This window comes from Thermobia domestica, chromosome 10 (assembly GCF_964235325.1).
Source record: "Thermobia domestica chromosome 10, izTheDome1.hap1.1, whole genome shotgun sequence".
NCBI lineage: Eukaryota > Metazoa > Arthropoda > Insecta > Zygentoma > Lepismatidae > Thermobia > Thermobia domestica.
Genome location: NC_137463.1, coordinates 21,757,065 through 21,780,098, shown reverse-complemented (window position 1 = coordinate 21,780,098; position 23,034 = coordinate 21,757,065). Strand labels below are relative to the sequence as shown.

At 35.2% G+C, this 23,034-nt stretch overlaps 1 protein-coding gene across 3 annotated transcripts in view; it reads right to left on the bottom strand.

Annotated features, from left to right (window-relative positions):
* The window catches only part of Ldh (Lactate dehydrogenase), a 41,923-nt gene that overhangs the window by 9,906 nt on the left and 8,983 nt on the right, over positions 1-23,034 (bottom strand). For 2 of the 3 annotated variants that reach the window (XM_081727870.1, XM_081727872.1), the window contains exons 2-6: positions 20,825-20,976; positions 18,148-18,265; positions 14,497-14,670; positions 12,432-12,605; positions 3,028-3,081 (exon numbers count right to left, since the gene is read on the bottom strand). In XM_081727870.1, the coding sequence (XP_081583996.1) occupies positions 3,028-3,081; positions 12,432-12,605; positions 14,497-14,670; positions 18,148-18,265; positions 20,825-20,950 (646 nt within the window). In that variant the 5' untranslated portion in view covers positions 20,951-20,976. The remainder of the gene's footprint in view (positions 1-3,027; positions 3,082-12,431; positions 12,606-14,496; positions 14,671-18,147; positions 18,266-20,824; positions 20,977-23,034) is intronic. The other variant, XM_081727873.1, reaches the window with a different exon arrangement.

Below are 23,034 nucleotides of genomic sequence, written 5' to 3'. Positions count from 1 at the left end.
ACTGCGTATTTATTATAAATACTACCTGAAATGTTCTTTCTTTACACGAGAATTAATGTTTAGGCAAAATATTTAAAAATAATGAACTAAGTAGAATAAACAACAACGAGCAAACAATTCGGTGTTATCCTTGTTTGAAATGTCTGTTCTTCGCACGGGAAGAATAGGTTTATGGAATATATTTGAACCTCTTTCTCCCGTTGGATACGCATTTCAATAAAAATGTTTTCCTGTTGTGTAGGCAACGAACAGATTTAACTCACAGAGTGTTGTGTTATCTATTACGGGCTGTTGTTGAATAAAAATCCTTTTTCATCTACAACTTAGGGGTGCTATTGATGTCTTACCGTCACAATATTTTTTTTTCCGGATTGTAAGGTATATGTGTGTCAAGTTTGGTTGAAATGGTTGTAGGCGTTCCAAAGTTATGCTGGAACATACATACATACATACATACATACATACATTTACAGATAGACATAGATATTGAAGAGAGGCTATAAGGGCTTAAGGCATATACAGAAGTTTCGTAGGTATTCTATAACTCAAAGAAGGTTTTAACTTGTATCCAGGGAATTTTAAAATTTTATCAACTTCGTAACAGATATTTTTCAAGAAGCCAAGTTAAACAGTTTGAGAATGGAGGATTTCATATATATTTTTTCTTTTCTCAGAAGAGTTCAGCTATATGATACTAGTTTAGCAGCTAATGTAAGTCATTGATAAAGATGTCAGTGAACATCGAAACCACTTAATAGAATTTTAATTTCCTGGATACACGGTTAGATCTTTATTTGATAGTTGGTTGATTGATTTGAGGGTTCAGGGTCCTGTTCAGTAGCGAGCCTATATGAGAACTGGGATTCGAACTTCGTGGACTTCGCCCCGGAATCGAACCTGGGTCTCCCGCGCCGAAGACGCGTACACGAAAGAGAGCTTTTTTCTTTATTTCAGTAATTGAGTAGTATCCTTTAGCAACTATGAGCAATTACTAGGTGTTCTACAATTATTCAGCAATAACAAAATAATGTGTTTATATATATATATATATATATATATATATATATATATGTGTGTGTGTGTGTGTGTGTGTGTGTGTGTGTGTGTGTGTGTGTGTGTGTGTGTGTGTGTGTGTGTGTGTGTGTGTGCTAAATTTTTTTGTTTGTTTGATAGCAATTATTTGAGATATGGGCCTAACCACAAGATATGCACCGAAAATCGACGTAGGTCTTCAGTACTGTCGATAGGAACACGAATCAGTAATTACTATGGATCTCTACGAATGATAAGAGTGGAAGGAAACATACGTAGCCCGAGAAAACTGACGTACATGATGTTGTACAGTCAGCAACAAAAGTTCTTTCCGTTTGGTAAAATTTGTTTTGGGAGTAATGTGGAATGGCTGAGACGTACACAAAATTACATGCTTTTTAATTTACTGAAAACTGTACTATTTTTTTTTTTTCCAATTCTGAAGTTATTTACGAAACTAATTTATTCAAACGGAAAGAATTTTTGTCACTGACTGTACATTAAAGCTCACATAGCAGCTTCGTGCTCAAGAAGTGAGAACTTACCAATAAGCAACGATGCTCCGTATTTATTGAACCATATTAGTAATTATCATTGTGTCTTAAAAGTTTCTTACATAATTCTCTGATGTTTTCAATTTTCACAGATGTCTCTAATTGAGTGTGAACGTAAGAAATGCCCCTTTCTCAGCTTCACACCCAACTAAAGACATTACTCACGAGTAATGAAAGATTTCGGCGATTCAAACAAAAAGACAGGCAAGCAAAAATTAAGTAATTAAAAATGTTCTCTGCACGCTCATGACATTGTATCTTAATATATTTTCTTACAAAACTACAGTTTTATGTTTTGAAAAGATAATACATAAGTAGTGGAATTTTTCCTTAGATACACTAGCAACTAACGACAGACAAAATATCTGAACGGTTTCGAGAAACCTTTCATCTCTCCTACTGTGCGTCTAAACGAAAACTTGTTTATGGATGCACTACATGATATAGGAAGTTCTCTGATTGTGTATCCTGTAGAATAAAAGTGGTGGGGATAAGTTTCTAGTTTGATAATAAGATTATCTTCGTAATTTATAGGCAATTAAAAGAGAAGGAAGTCTGACTGTCGAACTACAAACTTATCCTACTACTTTTATTCTAGAGGATGAAACATAAGAGAATTTTATATATCATGTCGTTTCTGTAGTAACAAAGTTTTCTCTACATGCACCGACCGAGAAATGAGGTGTGCCTTGAAACCGTTCACAGATTTTGTGTTACTTTTGGATGTGTTCAGCAATAAGAATGTTCATCTTTGTTACGAGATATGCATTTCATGGTATCAAGTAGTAATTATAATGACTACTGAATTTATTCTATGCACTTTTGAAATAAACACACAAAATTAACTTTCGAATGTGATGTATTAAGAGCAGTGCCGTGCCGTGGAAAATCAGCGCCCGGGGCGAGAGTATACGAGAGCGTCCCCGTACATATGAGTGAGGTCGATAAACCAGCCGCGAAGCGCCACCATGGATGGCGTGAAGGTAAGAAAATTTTCAAAAATTAAGCCTGATTTTCCTTGATTTTGAGCACTTTTTATGATTGAGAAATACTGTTGTTCATCTAAAATATTCCAAGTAATTTTTCCTCCCTCTTTTTTCTTTCCTTCTTTTCTTTCTTTCTCCCGAATTTTGCGCCTCCTTACTTTGGCGCCCGGGGACGTCGCCCCGCTCCCCTCTCACGGCACAGCACTGATTAAAAGAGAGATAAATATCAACTAAACCGCAAACTGCCATATTCATTTCACCTTTCAAAAATAAACACATTTTGACAATTCAAAAATAAATACATCAATGCAAGTTATTCAACAATAAAGACTTTATAAAAAATCTTATTATCTTATTACACACTATACAAATACAAATTGTTCAAGCCCTAGCAACCCTTTCACAATGAAAATAAGAACAAGAAAAGATAAAAATTAAGCAAAAACTCCTCTTACCATTAGCTTCCAGATCATCAGTCTCCTTGTACACTACAGGAATTGATCTGTTATCTGTAGGCACAGTGAAGAAACAATACCCAAAGTAAGCTTTAAGCCTGACACATTCACACACAATTTTTTTAAATGACACACACAAACAAAAAACGAAATCAGCGTTAGCAAAGCAGGAGTGAATTGTTGTATGTAGAAAGGCAACAGCTTGAAATGCCAAAACAAGTGTGAATAATAATGTAAATAGTGTGTTCAAACTTGAGTACCAAGAAAACAATTATGCGTTAAGCATCATTGTGATGTAGGTGGCATAGCAAAATACGTAAAACAAAATAAAATATAAAAACAAGCAAAAAACTAAAGAAAAAGCACTAACAAATATCGTTTTATATAAAAAAAATTCACAGACTATCTAGATAATTTCTATGATAGTTACAACCCTAAACTCTGGAGAAAGTTTAGGGTTGTCGAATCAAGATCGCACCTTGCGAACTCTTCACTTATTTTATCACTATTTATCGCTATTTAGCCCCAGACTCTGAGACTCAGGGCTCCTATGCAGTTAACAGAGTTGGGAGTCACATTAAAGATGTGACGACTACTAGGTCTAGAAAGCTCCCTGGTTAGCGATAGGGCTGATCACGTGTTCGTCGCTAGGCTCGACGTAGTTCCACCAATCGCTAACAGATGGCGTGGAGCGGCTCAGGTCCAGAAATCCATCCAAGGGCCGTTATGCCAAGTGGGTTGGCTTTTGGGTATGCGAAAGTTCGTCCGCTGACTCCACCAATTATATTATCACTATTTATTCTAATTTCACATTGTATTCTTTAGTTTACAAAGATAACCACGATATATTCATAATATTCAATGAATGTACACTCATGTCCAAAATGATTGTCGCAAATCTATAACTGTCTTCTTGTAAGAATATAATTTGGTAATGATTTTGCAGGGTACTTTTAATACTAATACTATGTATATTAATCGGGAAATGTATATTTGTGGTAAATTTCATAGGAAAAGAATTATAAATACGAAAGTTAGAATGAGTAAACCAAAATGTTGCTAAATGAACAAGAAAGTTTTATTTTCGTTTTATTGTTCTTATTTACTGCTCTTTTGACATGAAATTTGCCACCCACATGTCTTTCCCGATTATACACATACTATTATTATAAGAAATACCGGGCGAATTTGTTATCAAATTACATTCCTACAACATATTTATAGACATGCGACAATAATTTTGGACATGAGTGTGCATAAGAAATGTGGCAAAACAAATCATGTAGAAGGGAGAAAAAGAAGCGCAGTTATGAGTAAAAATTAAGTTCATTAAATTTTCCAATTTTCATCGGTAGTTGTAAGAACAAGAAAGCACTTATAAAAAATATATATATGTAAGCATACCGGTGGGAGCTCATGTGGTTCGGATTCCACGTTAATCAGTAGGTCCACGTCTCATATAGCCTCGCTGCTGAAAAGGGACGTTAAACTCAAAATCAACTCAACTCAATATGTAAGCATAGCAGAGAGAAAGAACCACATAGCATAAATCATAAACCACAAGGAACAATCCACTCCAAGCACAAAACATATAGTGTGACTATTAGTTCATAAAGCATTTGACATGTAATATGTTCTTGCTTTTCACATACAATCAGAACCCGAGGGTGATGTCCAGAAAGTCCTGTGAATTTTAAAAATTTACTCAAATACGGATACTGGGATCAGCTAGCCGACTATTTTGATCGTTCTATAATTACAGTTTAGCATTGCTTCTCGCGGTAACTTATTATAACTATACGTGAACTACGCACGTCGATGTCAGTACATTGAGAAAGTATAAGGTCCAAATTACTTCGACCATGGCCGTACGGCGAAAATTCTAACTCAGACAAATATGTTGGTAAAATGCGAAGTAAATCAAGGATGCAATTTTTCTCTGGTATTTTCTCTTCTGTACAGGGACGTCATTTGGTTAGGCAGAGGGAGAAATTGATCCCCTTCCGAGTTTGAAGAACACATATTTTTTTAAAAATAAATCATTGTATTAAAACCTCATAATTCGCGCAACGTTGACATTTCATTTTCTTTCAGTTCACCTGTCCATAGCTTGGACTTAAGGCGAACTTAATCTAATTTGGCCCAGTGTTCTTAGTCGCCACCGCAGCAATCACTACGGAAAATTAAAAAAAAAAATATGTTGTCCTGTCACGGTCGCCAATTTTGTAGTGCTCTTTCTTCCGCCGTTCTGGTACGGCGTAGGCAATCCTACAATAAGTGTTACGGTTAACATTAAAGCATCAGACTTCCGAGTGCTGATTCGTTGCCAACGTAGGACGGGTTAATAAGAAAAGGAAACTAGAATTGAATAAAGATCAGAAATCCATTAAACACTTGCACACTTTCTCTGGCTAGTTATCGGAAATTTATTAAATACTTCTGCACATTTTCTTATCAGAAATTTATTAAACATGCATACTATTTCTGACCTATTAATCAAACATGTATTAAATACTTTTGCGCAATTTCTCTGGCTTGTTATCAGAAAATTATGAAACAATGTCTTGTTAAATCCTTGTTAAATATATTTAACCATGAAAAAGTACTATATTGGCGTTACATTAACAATGAGTGTTTGCTGCTGTAAGATTCAAAATTTGCAAGGAAACTTTATTAAACACATTAAAAGTAACTAAAAGAGTGGTTGTCATGGTTTGAAATCCAGCCTAGGATAAGGAACTTATGTGTTATAAGTAATAATTTTATTATCTCTTCTTAAAACAGTAATGGTGTTCAGTGTAAAAAAGATTCAAAAAAGATATTTTCCCTTGTTCACGAATAGCTGAGTGATTAGGTCACGTACTCTTCGTATGAGTGTTCCTGGGTTCAACTCTAGTAGGGACACAGCATTTTCAGTGTTAACTTAGAATCAGGCAAACAGTGGAACTACTTCCATCAAAAGCTAAGAACGAAACACTCTGGTCAAAAAAAAAAAAAAAAAAAAAAAACAGAAATATCGCGATGTGAATCAATGTGATAACCACACATCACTCGTCTGAAAAGCTGTATGCCTGTTGAGTTATGGACCTAGACAATTTTAACTCTTCGTACGTATATATTTTGTTTACTTAAGATTCAAATTTTAATCATATGGAGGAAATCAGAAAACTTTTTTATGACCATTGAGTATGGACGGATTAGCAGGGTAAACATATAAAGGACTATTCGTAAACTAGACTCCTCAAAAATCTACGTCAGGCTAAGAGTATTTGAGAAGTATAATTAGTTTGACACTGGCGTCATCTGGCAGACAATTCTATGAAATATTTGAAGTCCATACACCACTGTCCAAATATTCTTTGTACATCTGCGATCTATGTGGCACAACGTATTCTAGGCACTTTTTTCTTAACACATTTTCCGCTCCTGTCCCCACCGCTGCATAGATGGACACGGTGTAGAACGCTTACCTCTGGTGCGTGGGATTCCTGATTTGGTCCCCCGCCAAGTAAATTTGTGATGGACAACACCATGTCCGTGGGTTTTCTCGGCGTACTTTAGTTCCTCATACATCCTCATTTTACCATTTTTTTCCATCATCATTCGCTTGCCTTAATCACCCGTCTCTTTCAGCCTAACAGGCATAATCGTGGGATGTTAAACTCAAAGATTTCATTTCATTTTATCGCTGAATAGTCACGTCGCAATGTACATTTGTCTACGTACTTATCTTTGTCCACGTGCAGTCACTAATACTATTCCCTCAGAAAACTGACCGAGCCACCTACAACTAGAACTAGCAATGAAAGTGATAAGAAGATGAAAACACCGTAATTTTATAAGCGCAAGGAGAAAAACAAACATGCTCTCCACGGTCTGTTACAGAAAGTAGTGTGGTTGCAGTGCCGGATCTATAAACCGCAAGACCCCGCGGTGCAGGGAGGGGGGCGGGTCCAAGGGATTTTAAAGGTTCCCCTGCATCTTGTCTGTAAATACTAATTTTTAAAACACTTGAAAAAAGAATCATATTTTCAGAATAGTTTAATTACAAATTCTGAAGAACATTTTATTGCCTATTTGCTGAAGCAAGAGAATCCAACTGATAAAGGTTATTATGAAAAGGTCAATTTAACTGACAATATTAAGCATTATATTGTCAAGTCTGGATCCTGTCAACCAAATGGCTCATTTCCGAAACATGAGAAGGATAGAGGATTTTCCTCTGCGTATTACAAAACAATTACAAAGGCGGGGCAGTCATTGCAGGCAAAATGGCTGAATTGTTCAAAGAAACTGGATTATGCATATTGTTTACCATATTGGTTATTCTCTGGTGGTGAAAGTAAAAATGGATGGACAACAGGGAACAGAGACTAACAAGGATTATAAAATAAATAAAAATAAAAAATAAAATAAAATAAAATAAAAATAATAAAGCAAAAGCAAATGTCGAAATCACATTTCAGCATGTTTGGTTTTTAGTAAGTGGAAAATGGATGAAACCATTGGCTGATTCACTGGGGAGTGAAAGGAAATTTGAAGCAAAGTTTTGGAACCAGGTTCTGGAGAGACTTTTCGATATTACAGTCACATTAGCAAAAAACACATTAGAGGTAGTAAAGAGCATGATGGAAGCTACGATGGAAAATTTTGTCTTTCGTACAGTTGTTAAATGATCCTACAATGACACGGGTAATCAGTCTACCCAAAGGCCAGATTAAATATCTCAGCCATAATATTTAAAATTACATCATCCATTGCCTGTCTTCAAACTTAGAAGCTAATTTGTTGAAGGAAATTAAAAGAATGCCGTTTTTCTTATTAATCATTGATACGACTCAAGATTTATCAAAGAAAGATCAAATGAGTTTCATTATCCGCTATGTAAATTTTACAGAAGTAAACGATAGCTTAGAAAACGAAGTTTCTAGACGGGTCGAGATTGAAGAAGGATTTTTAGGATTTTTACATGTAAGAAATCCAACTGCATCCGGACTTGCAACTGTAGTGTTAAGTCATTTGAAGAAATTGGGATTCTCTGTGAAAAAATGCAGAGGGCAGGGATATGATGGCGCTGCTGTGATGAGTGGTGTGTACTCAGGAGTTCAGAAGAGACTTCAAGAAATTGAGAAATGAGCTATATATATTCACTGCGCAGTACATAAGCTAAACCTTGTCATTAAAGATGCCATCAAAAGTGTAAAAGAACTTGCCAGTTACTTCAAAACGCTCCAAGATTTGTATATATTTTTTGGACAAAATATAAATAGGTGGAATATTCTGTCATCATTGACAGGAGAATCAGGCTCAATCCAATCAGATGGGCCTCACAATATCAGTCCATTGTAGCTATCAGATTGAGGTATGCTGATGTAATGAAAACTCTACGAAAACTTTCACTGACAAGTAAGAAGGCTAAAGAGGTATCAGAAGCAGAGCGATTGGCGAAAGTCATGGATTCCTTCGATTTTGTGTTTCTGACTGTGGTGCTGTCAAAAATATTTTCACAACTGAACATCGCATCGCAACTTCTACGAACTAACAAATTGATCTTGAGAAAGCTTTACGCACTCTTGAAGAGAGGAATTGAAGAAAATAAAACAAAAGGCCATAGCTGTTGCTGCGAAGTGGAAGGTCAACCCTGTGTTCGTAAAAGAAAGGCAACCCAAAGTCAGAAAACAATTTGATGAACCGGTAGAAGATCATCAGTTTTTGGACGCAGAGGCTTGCTTCAGAGTTAATGTTTACAATAGACTTCTAGATATCGCGTACAATGAAATAGAGAACCGTTTTACATCGTTACAATAAATTCTTAATGAAATTTCAATCATATTCTCGATAGTACTTGTGAACCATTCAGACGAAGAAATTTTAGCTAAGGCTGAAAAACTACAAAAGAAGTACCAGCAAGATATTGGCACGTTGCTACCATTGGAATTAATTTTCCTTCGCACTGGACTTAAAAATCAGATTTCGAAAATTAACGCTGTTCTTGAATTGGCGGTATTACTATACGTCGAGTTTAATACTATTGACCCAAGTTATCCTGAAGTTTTGACTACTCTTACTTTATTTCTGAATTTACCCGTGACTGTGGCTTTCGCTGAAATGTCATTATCAGTCTTACAGAGGATCAAGAGTTATTTAAGAGTCTTCATCCCGGCGAAATTAAAATACCGCTAATTTTACAGTAATTATGTGATATCTTCAAATAGATAAAAGATAATTGAAATATGAAACAAGAGCACCCTAGACAATATTATTTTGCGTGAGGTACCGTTATCACAAGTCACCTAGTGCCTTTCCGTTTTCAGCTGTTTAGAAACGCGAAAATAAATGCCGATTTTCAAAACGGCTCGAAATCGAAAGCAGATAAGTGAGTCGTGATAACGGTTTCTCATGTAAAATAATATTGTCTAGGGCGCTCTTGTTCCACATTTCGATTATCTTTTATGTATTTGAAGATATCACATAATTACTGTAAAATTAGCGGTATTTTAATTTCGCCGGAATGAAGACTCTTAAGGTGTTCAATGACACAGGAGAGACTGAAAACTTGAGAATGTTGGTAATCAACCATGAAAGGGCTTCGGCCATTGAAAGAGAGATCTTACACGGGAGTTTGCGGAAATGAAGTTGAGGAGGAAGAATTTGTAAATATTTGAATCTCTATTCCATAGCAAACAAAACACTAGGAATATTTCATTAAAATGTACTATTTAAAAAACTCAGAGGGGGGAGGGACGAAATTTCTAGATCCGGTACTGTGTGGTTACAACAGATTAATATTAATGTCACATTTTGCTCGCTGTATTTGCTATTGTACTATCAGAAAATAGCAAATAAGATCAGTGGCGTTACGTATTTCAATAAACTTAACATGGTATACGTATAATATTGCACTCAAATGACTAACAACTTCCTACACCAAAATAATCCCATCGTCACTGCCCTTGAGTTCCGTCTCAATGTCCGAAATTCGTCAGCAGGGAATGAAAATGCTCACATTGGACAACACACGATAGCGCTTCCACCTACAAGAAATATTTTGGATTTGACTAGACTTACCAATGGGTATCTCAGTATTATCATCTTCGTCTATCCGTGTAAATGGGACATTAGTTGGTCCTGAATCATAACCTAATTGAGTCAAATACACTGCAAAGAACAGGGGAATATTAACATATCTGTTTCTCTGTACACACACACAAAATGCTCTTAGATGTATTAGAGGGATAAAGACGCATATGAAGATGTCAAGTTTTGATTTATATACAGTAATAATAATGTATGATAATGAAGGACAATGGGGAATATGTACAAGGAAGTTTATTTCAAAACGAACAACGCTGGTTTATTGTGAATTACGCTGTATACGTGAGGCTGAGGATTTCTTTCTATTCAGGAGAGTCACAGATTTAATTCTAGGCCCTACTAGAGTCGGGGTGTTAGTTACCCCCGCGTAGCAGCTAGGACTTCATTATGGTCCGCGCTCCTTCGATACGTCGCGGAGAATCGCAAAGGGACTAACACGAACTATCGTCAGTCGTGTGCATGCGGTTATTATTATATATTATTTTTTCCTGACGATTGTTTGTAAAGCGAGCTCCGAGGGTCAAGTGTAACCCCCTGCATCTACATGATGAAGTGAAAAATCTTGAGATGGGTGCATATAATTGTATGAATTTAGATAGAAACCGTCCGATCATTAGAAAGTGAATATGGGAGAACTATGAAAAAACATACGCGCGTCATTTTGTTATAAAATTACATGGCGAACGCATTTTATCTGATCCCAAACAGTTATCGGCGAATATAGATGGTTAAAGGAGCACTCTGATTGTCCAAATTAAAAAGGCCTCAACGATTTATCACTCTACAAGTGAGGTTTCCATCATCGTCTCCGTGGCGAAGTTGGAAGAACACGCGGCTAGTAATCATAACGTTGGTGGTTCGTGCCCACCGTGGGGTATTTTTTAGACTCGCCTTAATGTAAACAAATCACGCATAAAGGCGATTTAAAATATTTTGGAGTAGTAATTTTGTGGTTCATTGGTGTTTCGTAAAGTCTCTGCCGCTGGTGGTATAAAATTCAAAACAGAAGCAAAGCCACCGCGGATCGTCGCTGCGGGGCCGCCAATTTTTGGCGAGCTATCACTAGTTGCCCATCGGTGGTCTACCGAAGCTTACAGCACGGGGATATAAGGGGATATAAGAAAGCAACAAACAAAATATTTTGGCTTCAACAAGGGTGGAAAATTAGCTACTGACGAAAATTCTGGCAATAGCTATTCCCTTCATTTCCTGCTTCCTAAAAACTTTTGTAGAGTATAGCGGTGTAGAGAACTGGTCCAGAAATGAGTCAGAAATCTGTTCCCGAATTAATACCTGTTGGAAAATGAAGGTATGTCGGTGAAGTTATTGGAGTCTACAAGTGTCGGTTCATGTGCTGCGTGTAATATGATATGTGACAGTAGCACAAACTCTGTCTATCACAAATGCTTGGATGTTTTTGATAAAATAAATACGTAGTGTTTTATTTGTACAGTTGACAATCCGAAGGTTAAAATTTAGCTAAGTTTGGCAATTTAGAGTACGGTACCTAGCAGTGTTTCTTTCAGAAAACATGTGCTGCGGGGGACTCTATAACTACGTATTAACAAAGCCTACACTACTTGTCTTACTTTTTCTGAAGTACACACAACAAGACGTTCAATTGTCACTTATCTGTTCAAGTTTGGCATTTAAGACAGAAGGTACAGCTTATATATATATATATATAGCTTCAACACGTGCTTTAGAACATTTGTAAATAGCAATATTAAAATGTTTATTTATTTATTTATTGTATTCTGAAACAATTTATCTCCCACTGTTGGTACCATTCTACTGCATACTAATCTTATCTCCTCCAGGGTGGCACTGACCCCCTCCCCAAAACATGCCTGAAAGAAACACTGGTACCTAGGCCTTTACAATTACTGGATTCTAGAGTAGACGAGCGGCCACAATTTTGTCTGTGCCCAATGCAGACACTGTTATCTGGACCTTAGATTCATTTTATTTATTTATTTATTTATTTATTTATTTATTATTTGCATCTATATTCTTCATCAGCAGCGAGGCTATATGGAACAGGTTCTATAGTTTGAAGTAGGATCTGAAACACTATGGTGAGTTTGAACCAGAGACCAACCTTCCACTCAGCACTGGAGTTCACGTTCCATGTTACTTCGTTTTTATTTATTTATTTATTTATTATTTTTTTAAAGTGTTGAACACAAGTAAAAGTGTTAAACATGAAATGTGTTTCGAAAAGAGAACATGTATTAAAGCAACTTCCAAGCTGTTAGAATGAACATAATAAATTAACGATAGGTTTAAAAATGAGTTCTTGTACTTACCACTGGAGTCTCCATGTTCTCCAATAATCCATCCGTGGCAACTGTTAGGTGCAACATTCAGTCTTTGGGACATAAGGAATCGAAAACGCGATGAGTCGAGGTTTGTTCCTGATCCAATGACACGATGTTTTGGAAAACCACTGATTTTCCACGTCACGTAAGTCAATATATCAACTGAAAATAACATAACTGTATCACTTTCTATAAATATTAAAAACACGAAAACTTAAGAAAAATATTTGGAAGGAAAGAAAGATGTTCAATTTACTAGTTACCAGTTTTTTTTTTTATTTTATTTTTTTTTAATTTATTTATTTATTTATTTAGAATGATCCAGAAAACTTCTTCAACTTGTGTTCAAAGTATCTTCTTCAATCCTAAAATACGGAGGCTTTGTGGTGAAAATAAGGTTTTTTGGCTTACTTCTGGTTTCACCTACTGAATTACAGTACGAATTATTTCAGCTTCATCCAGCTCCATACGTATCTGTTAACCATGAGACATTAGGGTTTGGTTTTTCACTTCAAATTTCTCACACATTTATATCTAGAGACCGGATGTTAGGCAAAATGCCTATTCTTTAATATTAAAGATCTGATTAAAAATGTTTTAAAGTTTATATGAGGATTATAGTTTCAATTTAAGCTAATTTTATTTTACCTACTTCGCCCCTTCCTGCCTAAATAATTGTTTTAGTTCCTAATGTTTCCTATTCTATGCATTGTGTTCAAAATAAAACTTCTTTATTGTAAAAATATATAATTTAGTATTTCAAGAAAGGATTCTGCCTCTTCCGAAAAATATAAGTGCTGTTTGTAATGTTAAGATGCCGTAAAACTTTGTACTGCTATGTGCACTGCTAAAGTGCTGTAAAATTTTGGACTGCTGTGTGTACTGATAAAGTATATAACATTTGGACTGTTATGTGTAGTAATAAAGTGCTGTAAAAATGTATTTACTAAATATACATGGAATACATGTCAAGCTTCGTTCTTTTATGTATTAACAAACAGGTATGTTTCTATATTCTTTGAACATTATTTATCACTTGAATTTATTTTTAATTGTACTGAGTATTTATCTTCATTATTTCGAGTTACATTTTAGTGCCTTTTTTAAAATTTAAGTGCCTATTTTCCAAGTTTTTAATGCCTAAACATCCGGTCTCTATTTCTATCAAATAAACAATGGTGTTTACATAAATATACAAGTATCCGACAAGTTACTTCTTGCCTATGATTTCAGAGTCTCTCGGCAACTAGCATTCATCTTTGTCCAAATTCTTGGTAATGTAATATTGCTCTATCGCTTTTCCACATTATCATATTATACACTCTAATGAACATAGTCCATAGTAATGAAAACCTTTTGGCATAATCTTATTGTGTATTTCAAGCAGTATCAGACAACATCTCATCACCATCATTGTCATTATTATTCTTTTAGTTAAGAAACATTTTTATTTCAGATAATATAAATTTGAATTCACTTGCACATACTAAATATGCAGAGGAAGCGGAAAAATGGATAGCAAATATATTGACAGCGGCGAAAAATACATAGTTTGCCATAAATTAAATCGTGATAAACACAGTTCATTACCATTTAAAAAGTATCAAACTTCTAGTTTATATTAAATTATGAAAAACATACAGTTTATCGTATATAAAATTATGAAAAACATCTAGTTTATCGTATATAAAATGATGAAAAACACCTAGTTTATCATATATTAAATGATGAAAACACCTAGTTTAGTTTATCATACATTAAATGATGAAAAACACCTAATTTACCATATATTAAATAGTAAAAAACACCTAGTTTATCATCTTTTAAATTATGAACACCACCTAGTTTATCATATATTAAATGATGAAAACCACCTAGTTTAGTTTATCATACATTAAATGATGAAAAACACCTAATTCACCATATATTAAATGATGAAAAACACCTAGTTTATTATAATTTAAACGTAAATATCTTTCTAATAAACTGAGGAATATACGTTCACACTTTCGCAAAGATATAAAGAATATATCATATGGATTATCTTACTTACCTGGATTACTGACTACAAGAATAATTGAGTTGGGACTATATTTCACTAGCTGAGGTATGATTCCCTTGAATATGTCTGTGTTCCTCTGAACAAGGTTGAGACGAGATTCACCTTCTCGCTGACGGGCACCAGCAGTCACTATGCAAATTTTTGATCCCGCAGTGATGGAATAATCTGCAAAAAGGAAACGATACACATACTCGTTACACAATTATATACAATATTCCTAGAAGTTATCATTGAAAACATGGGCTACATTTGAATGGTTCCGGCAAAAAGTACTTGTGTAGTAAGTTAAAGGAAATATTAATGCTAATGGAACTGATAGTATAAATTCCAATATAATTCTGATTTAATACGAAAGTGACGATCTAAGCAACGTGCAAAATGATGTAGACAGTGTAATACACATAGGTGCAGATGAAAATGTAAACTGTTATGATGAAAGATGGATGGGATTTGTTTAGTACAGAAGACAAATTATAGCTTAAATCATAAAGCTGAAGATTCTAATAATGACATTTTAGCATAAGGAGAAACTAGCAGTAATATTAGCAATATGTATTACCCAGTAATAGAACTTACTGAAACAACAAAAGTCGATACATGTAAGAAAATTATTGTACACAATATCGAAATACCGTGTTCAACATGACAATCAAACCATTCTCCTTCCAAACTAATGTGTTTTTTTGCGTGTAATATTGCACAAGTAGATGGCAAAAATCAGAAACAAGGTACGAAGTCTAACAAATTAAAACTTAATTTTCGACAAAACACGTCGATATTTGAAAATATAGAGCAATTTCTAAAGAAATACAATAATAAACTTCCTACTAATAAAAATAATACAGTCACACTCTTTCATCAAAATACACAGGATTTTAATACAGATAAACAACTCCAATTAGTAGTACTTTTATAAGATTCTTACTGAGATTTTGACATTGTATGTATAACAGAACATTGGTACAGAGAAGATAAGAACATATTGCAATTCCAGATTTTACCTGTGCAGAACGATATCGTAGAACAAATCTGTGAAAAGGTGGATCATGTATTTTTCTTAAAATGAAATGAAAGAAAAAAAAAGTGTATTAGGTTTGAAAATTTAATGAAAGGAAAGAAAAAAAGAGTTCGAATGTAGTATAATACAGAAATTTTTGCAAAAAAAAAAAAAGTATTATTTATATGTATAGGACGCCCGATAGTAAAGCAATTTATCAATAATATAGATAAAGTACTGGCATATTTTCATGGTAAGAAATACACACCAGTTATTGTAGGTGATCTGAATGTAAATTTTCTAAGTGAAAAACTCTAAGAAGTTTTGAATCTTTACTTCAACCATACAATTTAACTCCCACGTATCGAACATTAACCAGATTTTCGTTAAATCCATTAATCATAAATTATAATAATACAGAAGTTATAAATACAGCTTTGCAAATCATGAAACACAAATTGCAAAAGCAAACATTTTTGAACAAACACCTGCAACTATAGCGAAAACAAATGAAACATACAATAACAAGGTGTTTTAGTTTAAATAATATTAGTTACTTTACTTATTTGCTTAGCTTGCAGACGTGAAATAATATTTACGAGCTAACCAACGTGAATGACATGTGTGAGAAAATATGATACTGTAAAGCATAGTTTTGAAATAGTTTTTTTTTTTTTTTTTTTCAAATAATTTTATCAAAGCAAACAAGAAAAAAATAAACTGGATTACACCTGAAATCTTAAACATATCAAATATACAACTAAATAAAATTAGAAAGCATTACCCTACTAGGATGAATGAATTCAATTACTGACAACACAAAACTGGGTTATAAAAATGTTGAAGACAGCGAAAAAAATTATAATAGCAGGAAGATTCTTCATTCACGCAATAAAACAAAGGCAATATGGAAAATTATTAAAGAAGAGCTCAACATACAAACGCATAGTACCCATATAAATAGCATAATTTATGAGGGCGTAAATATGGCAAATCCAAAGGACATAGGAACATCATTTAATAAATATTTCACAAATGTACGATTATCCTCTATTAAAAACAAAGCAGCTAGTAAAACTAATTTAATTTAATAGAGCTAAATTTTAAAAAAATGTGATAATTCGATATTCTAAAAACCGGTAACAGAGAGTGAAATAATCATAATAAAACAAATCAAAAATTCGAATTCGACTGGGACTGATAACATATCTAACAATTCAATCTAGTTAGGGTGGAACTTAGCCTACTGAAGCTATTTGTTTGTCATACCTACGATTTTTTGTTTGTTTGTTTGCTACGGGATCGACGTTCATCCTCCGCACACACACTCCTTGACGACATAATTTTTACGTCATTCTCACCCACGACACATTTTTGTTATGTTAAGCCTAACTCCATGTTACGAAGTGCTTTCGTTATCAAAAGTCGATCAGAAACCTCTGTTGTAACTCGCTTTAGATCACTTTTTTCTTCTGGCGGGCCTGAGTGCTCTTTGGTTCTATTTGTTCCTTTGAAACATGATTAACATACGACACACTACCCCAATTTTTCAAAAAATAAATTAATATGGATTTTATTTATGAATGACATAATACCTTAACTTTTGTCCATTCGAAGAAGAAAGTCTTTGTTTTGCCCATTTTCACAAGTTTCTGTTATTTAATTGTAATTGTGGAAGTCACTGCTAGCTGCTCGCAATACCATTTCCCCTCTTAATTTTGATAGAAACCCCTCCCCAAACCTCCTTTAAGAGATTTTAAATCTGGAAGACTGCTTACCAGTTATCAATGTTTCTCGTGCACCAGAAGACAAGCACAAATTAAAATAATTCCTAATGTCAAATAACGTAAATAAATATAAAGGATGAACTTATTACGTAATAACAACAGTATGAATGTTGAAAATGAAGTGTCATTTGCTTCATGAGGTAAACAGATCTGAGAATGTCATGTAGCCTAAACGAAACACCACAGATAATACAGTAAAATTCTAGTTGCAACTAATCTCACATATAAAATTGAAACTGACTATGTTTGTGACTTAGTAACTCTTGAACCATCCGACCGATCTCAATCAAGTTTTCAACATAGATGAGGTTCAGGCCTGGGATGTCTTTTAACGTTTCACTTTGACGGCGCAACTTAGGGAAGAGGGAGAAAATATAAAAATGATCGAAAATGACCGATATTAGTGTCGAATCTATAGTTTTCGGGATCGCTGAGACGAACAGTGACACTTCCGATGCCGTTTAAATTCAAAAACACCCCTTTATGTCCGACACGAAACGTTTTCTCCCCGTGTGAAGAATGGGTATTCTGCTAGTTGTAAAGAAACTAGTTGTTTCCCCACGCCTTTGACTCACCTGCACGCTATCAATATCTCTTGCACAGACAGCGCAGCTACCGACAACTGTAAGCCTTACTGTAACCAATTAGGAATGGGCATAACTGAGAGACACCTCTTGAGGCTTCTTGCGCTTATAACAAAGATTAGGTATATCTAAATAGTTTCGCCTAAATGTTTATGCAGCCCGCAATTCTTAAATGTTTTGAAGTTTGCGTATTCGAGTTACTCACAGACTGACATGATTTTGTATTATAAATAGGATATTATAATCTTACAATAAGATTCAAAAACATACTTACCAGTGCTTGCATTAACTTTTACATTTTTAAGGAACGTCAAGCCATGCTGTAAATCCATCATTTCACCTTTTAATTTATCAGCCACTACGTCCACAAGGGCGATTTCACTGGCAATTTGCTGGAATAAGAGATAAATCATCTAAATCTGAGCAATTACGCCACAATTCATCAACATCTTAAAGAGTAGTACAGTAGAGCGTCGATTATCCGAAGTAATTGGGGGATATGGGTGTTCGGAAAACTGGTTTGTTCGGATAATCGAACTGTACATGTTTATTTGCCAAAAAGAAGTACTGTACAGTAAATTTATTCATAAAAAGAAGTGTGCTGATTGTTGAAACACAGCGACTGGCGGCTTGGCCGGTCAGCAGCGCCTTATGAAGGCCCCATTAGAAGCAATGTTCCGCCAGTGGTGGCTCAGTGCGGCGACTACTGTGGGAAACTTGGTTTGGGAGTGAGGGGGATGATGGACGGTAGGGTGGGAGAGTAACAGGTGCGAGCGAGTACACAGTTCGGTTAAGCGGTCGTTCGGTTGACCGACGTTCGGATAATCGACGCTCTACTGTATTTTAAAATTTAACAGCGAGGAAAAAGACAAGACAAACTGCTATTATAATTTATTTTTTCAAGCTGAATATATTAAACATAGACAAAGTATTAATTTAAACGTATTAATCTCAAAAGTGATCATTGTAACTAACTCTAAGCCTATCATTATAACTGAATTGAAGGTTCATCGTCACAGAAAAAAGTCTCGCCGTTAGATCTTATTCTGGCAGAGATGGCCATTTTGCATTGGGCTTTTAAGCTCACATTCCTCACTGAAATTTAAACAATTACATCCAAAAGAATCAAATTGCTTGATCTATTTAAACAACTTCAAGTTAGCAAAAAATTGGCTATTTACCAATGAATCCTCCCTTGAAAAATTTAATGATTTTGACGTAAGTTTACAAAAACATCTCACTGGATTTAAAAGCTATTTTGTCGATCCATTAAATAAGGCATGTATTTACCGCGTCCATTGCTAATGTGATTCCTCATACATTGGCCAAACTAAACGTAATATTAACACGCGTGTGAAGGAACATGTTAGACAATCAAAAAAGTCACAAGAAGAAGGTATGTCGGGTTTAGCGCTTCATCTAAAACAACATTCACATAATATAAAACAGGTTAAGGTAATAGGTTCAGCAAAATCCAAAAAAACAACGGGAAATTAAAGAATCGTTCTTTATTTATAAATACAAACCTGCATTGAACCTTGATACTGGCAACATTGATCGAACTTGGGTACCTACTTTTGCTGCATACTTTGGATTTGGCAATAGTGGCCTAACACAGACACCGCGTTCTTTTTGATTTAGTTCATTCTTTTTTCACTCTGCTCTGGTCATCTCAGAATCTTTTTTGTTCGTTACTTTTATATAGTGGTATGTATTCCTGGTTTTACTCCTTTATCTCCTTTTCGTTTTAATCCTTTTTACCTTGCCTCTGAGGAAGGAACCAGCTGAGAGTTCCGAAACGTGAAAATCTTTAAATTTTTCAAGGGAGGATTCATTGGTAAGTAGCCAATTTTTTGTTAATTTTGAATATCCCCCCATGCGCCCATATAATTATTACTTCAAGTTAGGTTCTTTAAAAAAAAAAAAGAAATATTACTGTTACAGGAACCCTACAAACTTACCCAAACCAAAAATTAATTCTTCAAGTTTTCAGATCGTTAGTAATCTTAACGTTGAAAGTTACATTTGAAAATACGATAAATCTTTTAAAAATTAATAATAAATAAAATTTTAAATAAAATTATATAGGCCTATTCAAAATTTGAAATCGTTTAAAACACCATTTCATATTATTCAATAAGCTAATTTTTCTCATGTGTTACTTTGGCCTGATATAGAAGCATATATATATATATATATACAGGGTGTTTCAAAAGAACACCGACAACGTTTGGGAGGTGATTCCTGACACCAAAATAAGATAAAAAGTATAGACTAACCTCGGTGCACAAATACATTCTTCCGGAGTTATAGGCTGCTGAAGACATGAAAAAATAAATTTTAAAAGTATAGCTCCAAAACTATGGGATCTACTCTAGTCGGGTCAAGACTTTACTTTATGTGCCCTATCCATGTTTCAGAATTCTAACGTACTTACCCAACAAATTTTATAGAGAGACTTTGGCTACGGGCATATAATTCCAAGTACTAACTACCTCTATATAAATTGTTGTGGAAGTACCGCAGGATTCTGAAACATGGATATTTGGATACGGCACATGATAGTTCCTAAGTGAAGTCTCGACCCGACTACAGTAGGTGCCATAGTTACGGAGCTATGGACCTATAAAGTTCATTTCTTTTTCATGTTTTCGGCAGCCTATAACTCCGAAAGGAAGCATTTGTGCTCCCAGGTTGGTCTATACTTTTTGTCTTATTTTGGTGTCAGGAATCACCTCCAAAACGTTGTCGGTGTTGTTTTGAAACATCATGTATATATAGAGGGGGTTAAATATTGTAGAATTTGTTATAATCTCGCTCGTACAAATTAATAATACTCTCATAGTTTTATCATCTTGTTTATAAAATCACTTTAATTCTGTGAAACGGCCATTGTGATGTAACTAATTTTCACAAACACGATAAGATTTTTAACTTTAGTGAAAGTTTACCTGAGTTAGAATACTGAATGCACAGGCCATGCCTACTTGACCGACACCAACAATTGTGACCTTATTACCGGAAGTGGCCACCGGCGTATTAACTTCTGCTAACAGTAGATCTCCTGTCCCAGGCATCTTGTTTCTCTACCTTGTTTTAGTATCTAAAAAAAGAAAAGGAATTTTATTAATAGATACAAAACATTAATCCTCAACCAGTAACATGTAGCCTATTTACTGAAGTTAATAAATGTCATGGACTACGTTAAACTCATTTATCAAACTTTTGTCCGTGATTGTACTTTTAGATTATAATTCTTCAAAATGACTTGTAAAAGACAGTGAAAGGAAACTTTGAATATTTCAAAATTCATTTATGTTTAACTTAAGACTTTTTTTTATCTATAAAACTGCTTTGTAATTCTGTCTTTGAATTTGTTCCACGTACCAAAGTCAACTACCTTACACAACATCATGTGAAGTTCATGCACTGACAAACATAATGATACTACTATTTTCCCCATAAGTACAGTAAATGCATGACCTTAGCATTAATAATAATAATAATAATAATAATAATAATAATAATAATAATAATAATAATAATAATAATAATAATAATAATAATAATAATAATAATAATAAAAACTTGGATTTTCAAAGTCGTGGCATATCAACGTTAAATTACAAAGGTTAACCAAGAAAGTTCTGTCGCTTTTTCACCCATCACTTTCCAACATCGATATGTCACCTAAGACGTACCTGGAAGATCAAAAATACTCCCCATCAACATCGACGATCTTCTGACAACGTTCTGGAAGGCCATGGATTCCATCGCGGTGGGCTGTGAAGTGAAGAAGGTATCAAGTGCATTTTGCACCTCTACTACGGATTTGAACTGGCGTCCTGTAAGGTGATTGTCCAAGGAATGGAATAGGTGATAATCGGACGGTGAAATGTCCGGGGAGTATGGCGGATGCAAGTGTTTCCCATCCAAGGCCCAGAATGGTGTCCCAGGTCATCTTAGCCACGTGGAGTTTAGCGTTGTCCTATAAACAGAAGGACCCCTTTGCGATTCAGAATTGCTGGCACCAGAGTTTTGAGTTTTTCTTGAACATGGTTTAACTGCTGACAGTACACACTTGTATTAATGCTCTGACCAGCTGGTAGCAGTTCCCGATGCACGATGCCGCGAGCAGTCCAGCAAACACACGGGAGGACCTTCTTCTGGTGCAGCCTGCCTTCGGCTGTTTTGCAACCGGTTCATGGAATGGTAACCAATGATGGCTCGCCGTGGAGCTTCGTACAGGACCCGCTACTCATCACATGTCAACACCGTGTCCAAAAATGGCTCCTTCCTCAGACGAGACAGCAAAGAAACACAGTTGTTTGCTCGCGTTGCCTTCTGGCGCGGAGTCAAATCATGTGGGACTCATCGACCAACCTTGTAGTGCTTCCCAAGTTGATAGAGGTGCAGCCGAATGGTTTCTTCACTCACACTGAATTGTAATCGGAGTTCCTTACATGTCTGGCCACTGTTTGCCTCAATTGGTGCCTGAAGATCTTCATTTTGTACGTGTGTTGGTCTTCCGGCACGTGGTGCGTCTTCGAGTGTTTCGTCGCCTTTCTTAAACTTGTTAAACGACCGCTGCATTGTTCGCGTAGTCACGATACCCTTACCAAATGCCTGGCAATCTTCCCCCTGCTGCAGCGGCGTTTGACTCCAGTTTGAATTCGTACAGCATACACGTCCTTATGACGCTCTGTGGAGGTCCCATGTTCACTCTGTCCTTACGCAAGTTCACGGTGTAACTGAACTGCCACAACCGGGTAGTATGTTGGATATACCCACACCAACAACTGACCTTCGCCTTATTTCCATTCGCATTTAACTCACGGTGTGAGGGCCAATTGAACATAGACCTTTACAAAAAACGACAGAACTTTCTTGGTTACCTTTATATAATATGAGAAATACTCCGTATCCAACCTGGGAGCCGACCTAAACATTAACGTTATAGTTAAGAATACTGAAGTGTGTCATCTACAAGACCTCTATTATACAACCATCAATAAGTCTATAATACAAAGTATATATTGACTTTATATATTTGTCAATGCCTATTCACTTCATATACTTGGAACGATTCTACAAACACAAAAAGACAAAACTTGCAAGGATTAAAATCATTTTCGAAAACTCAGTTCTTTCCATTTCACCA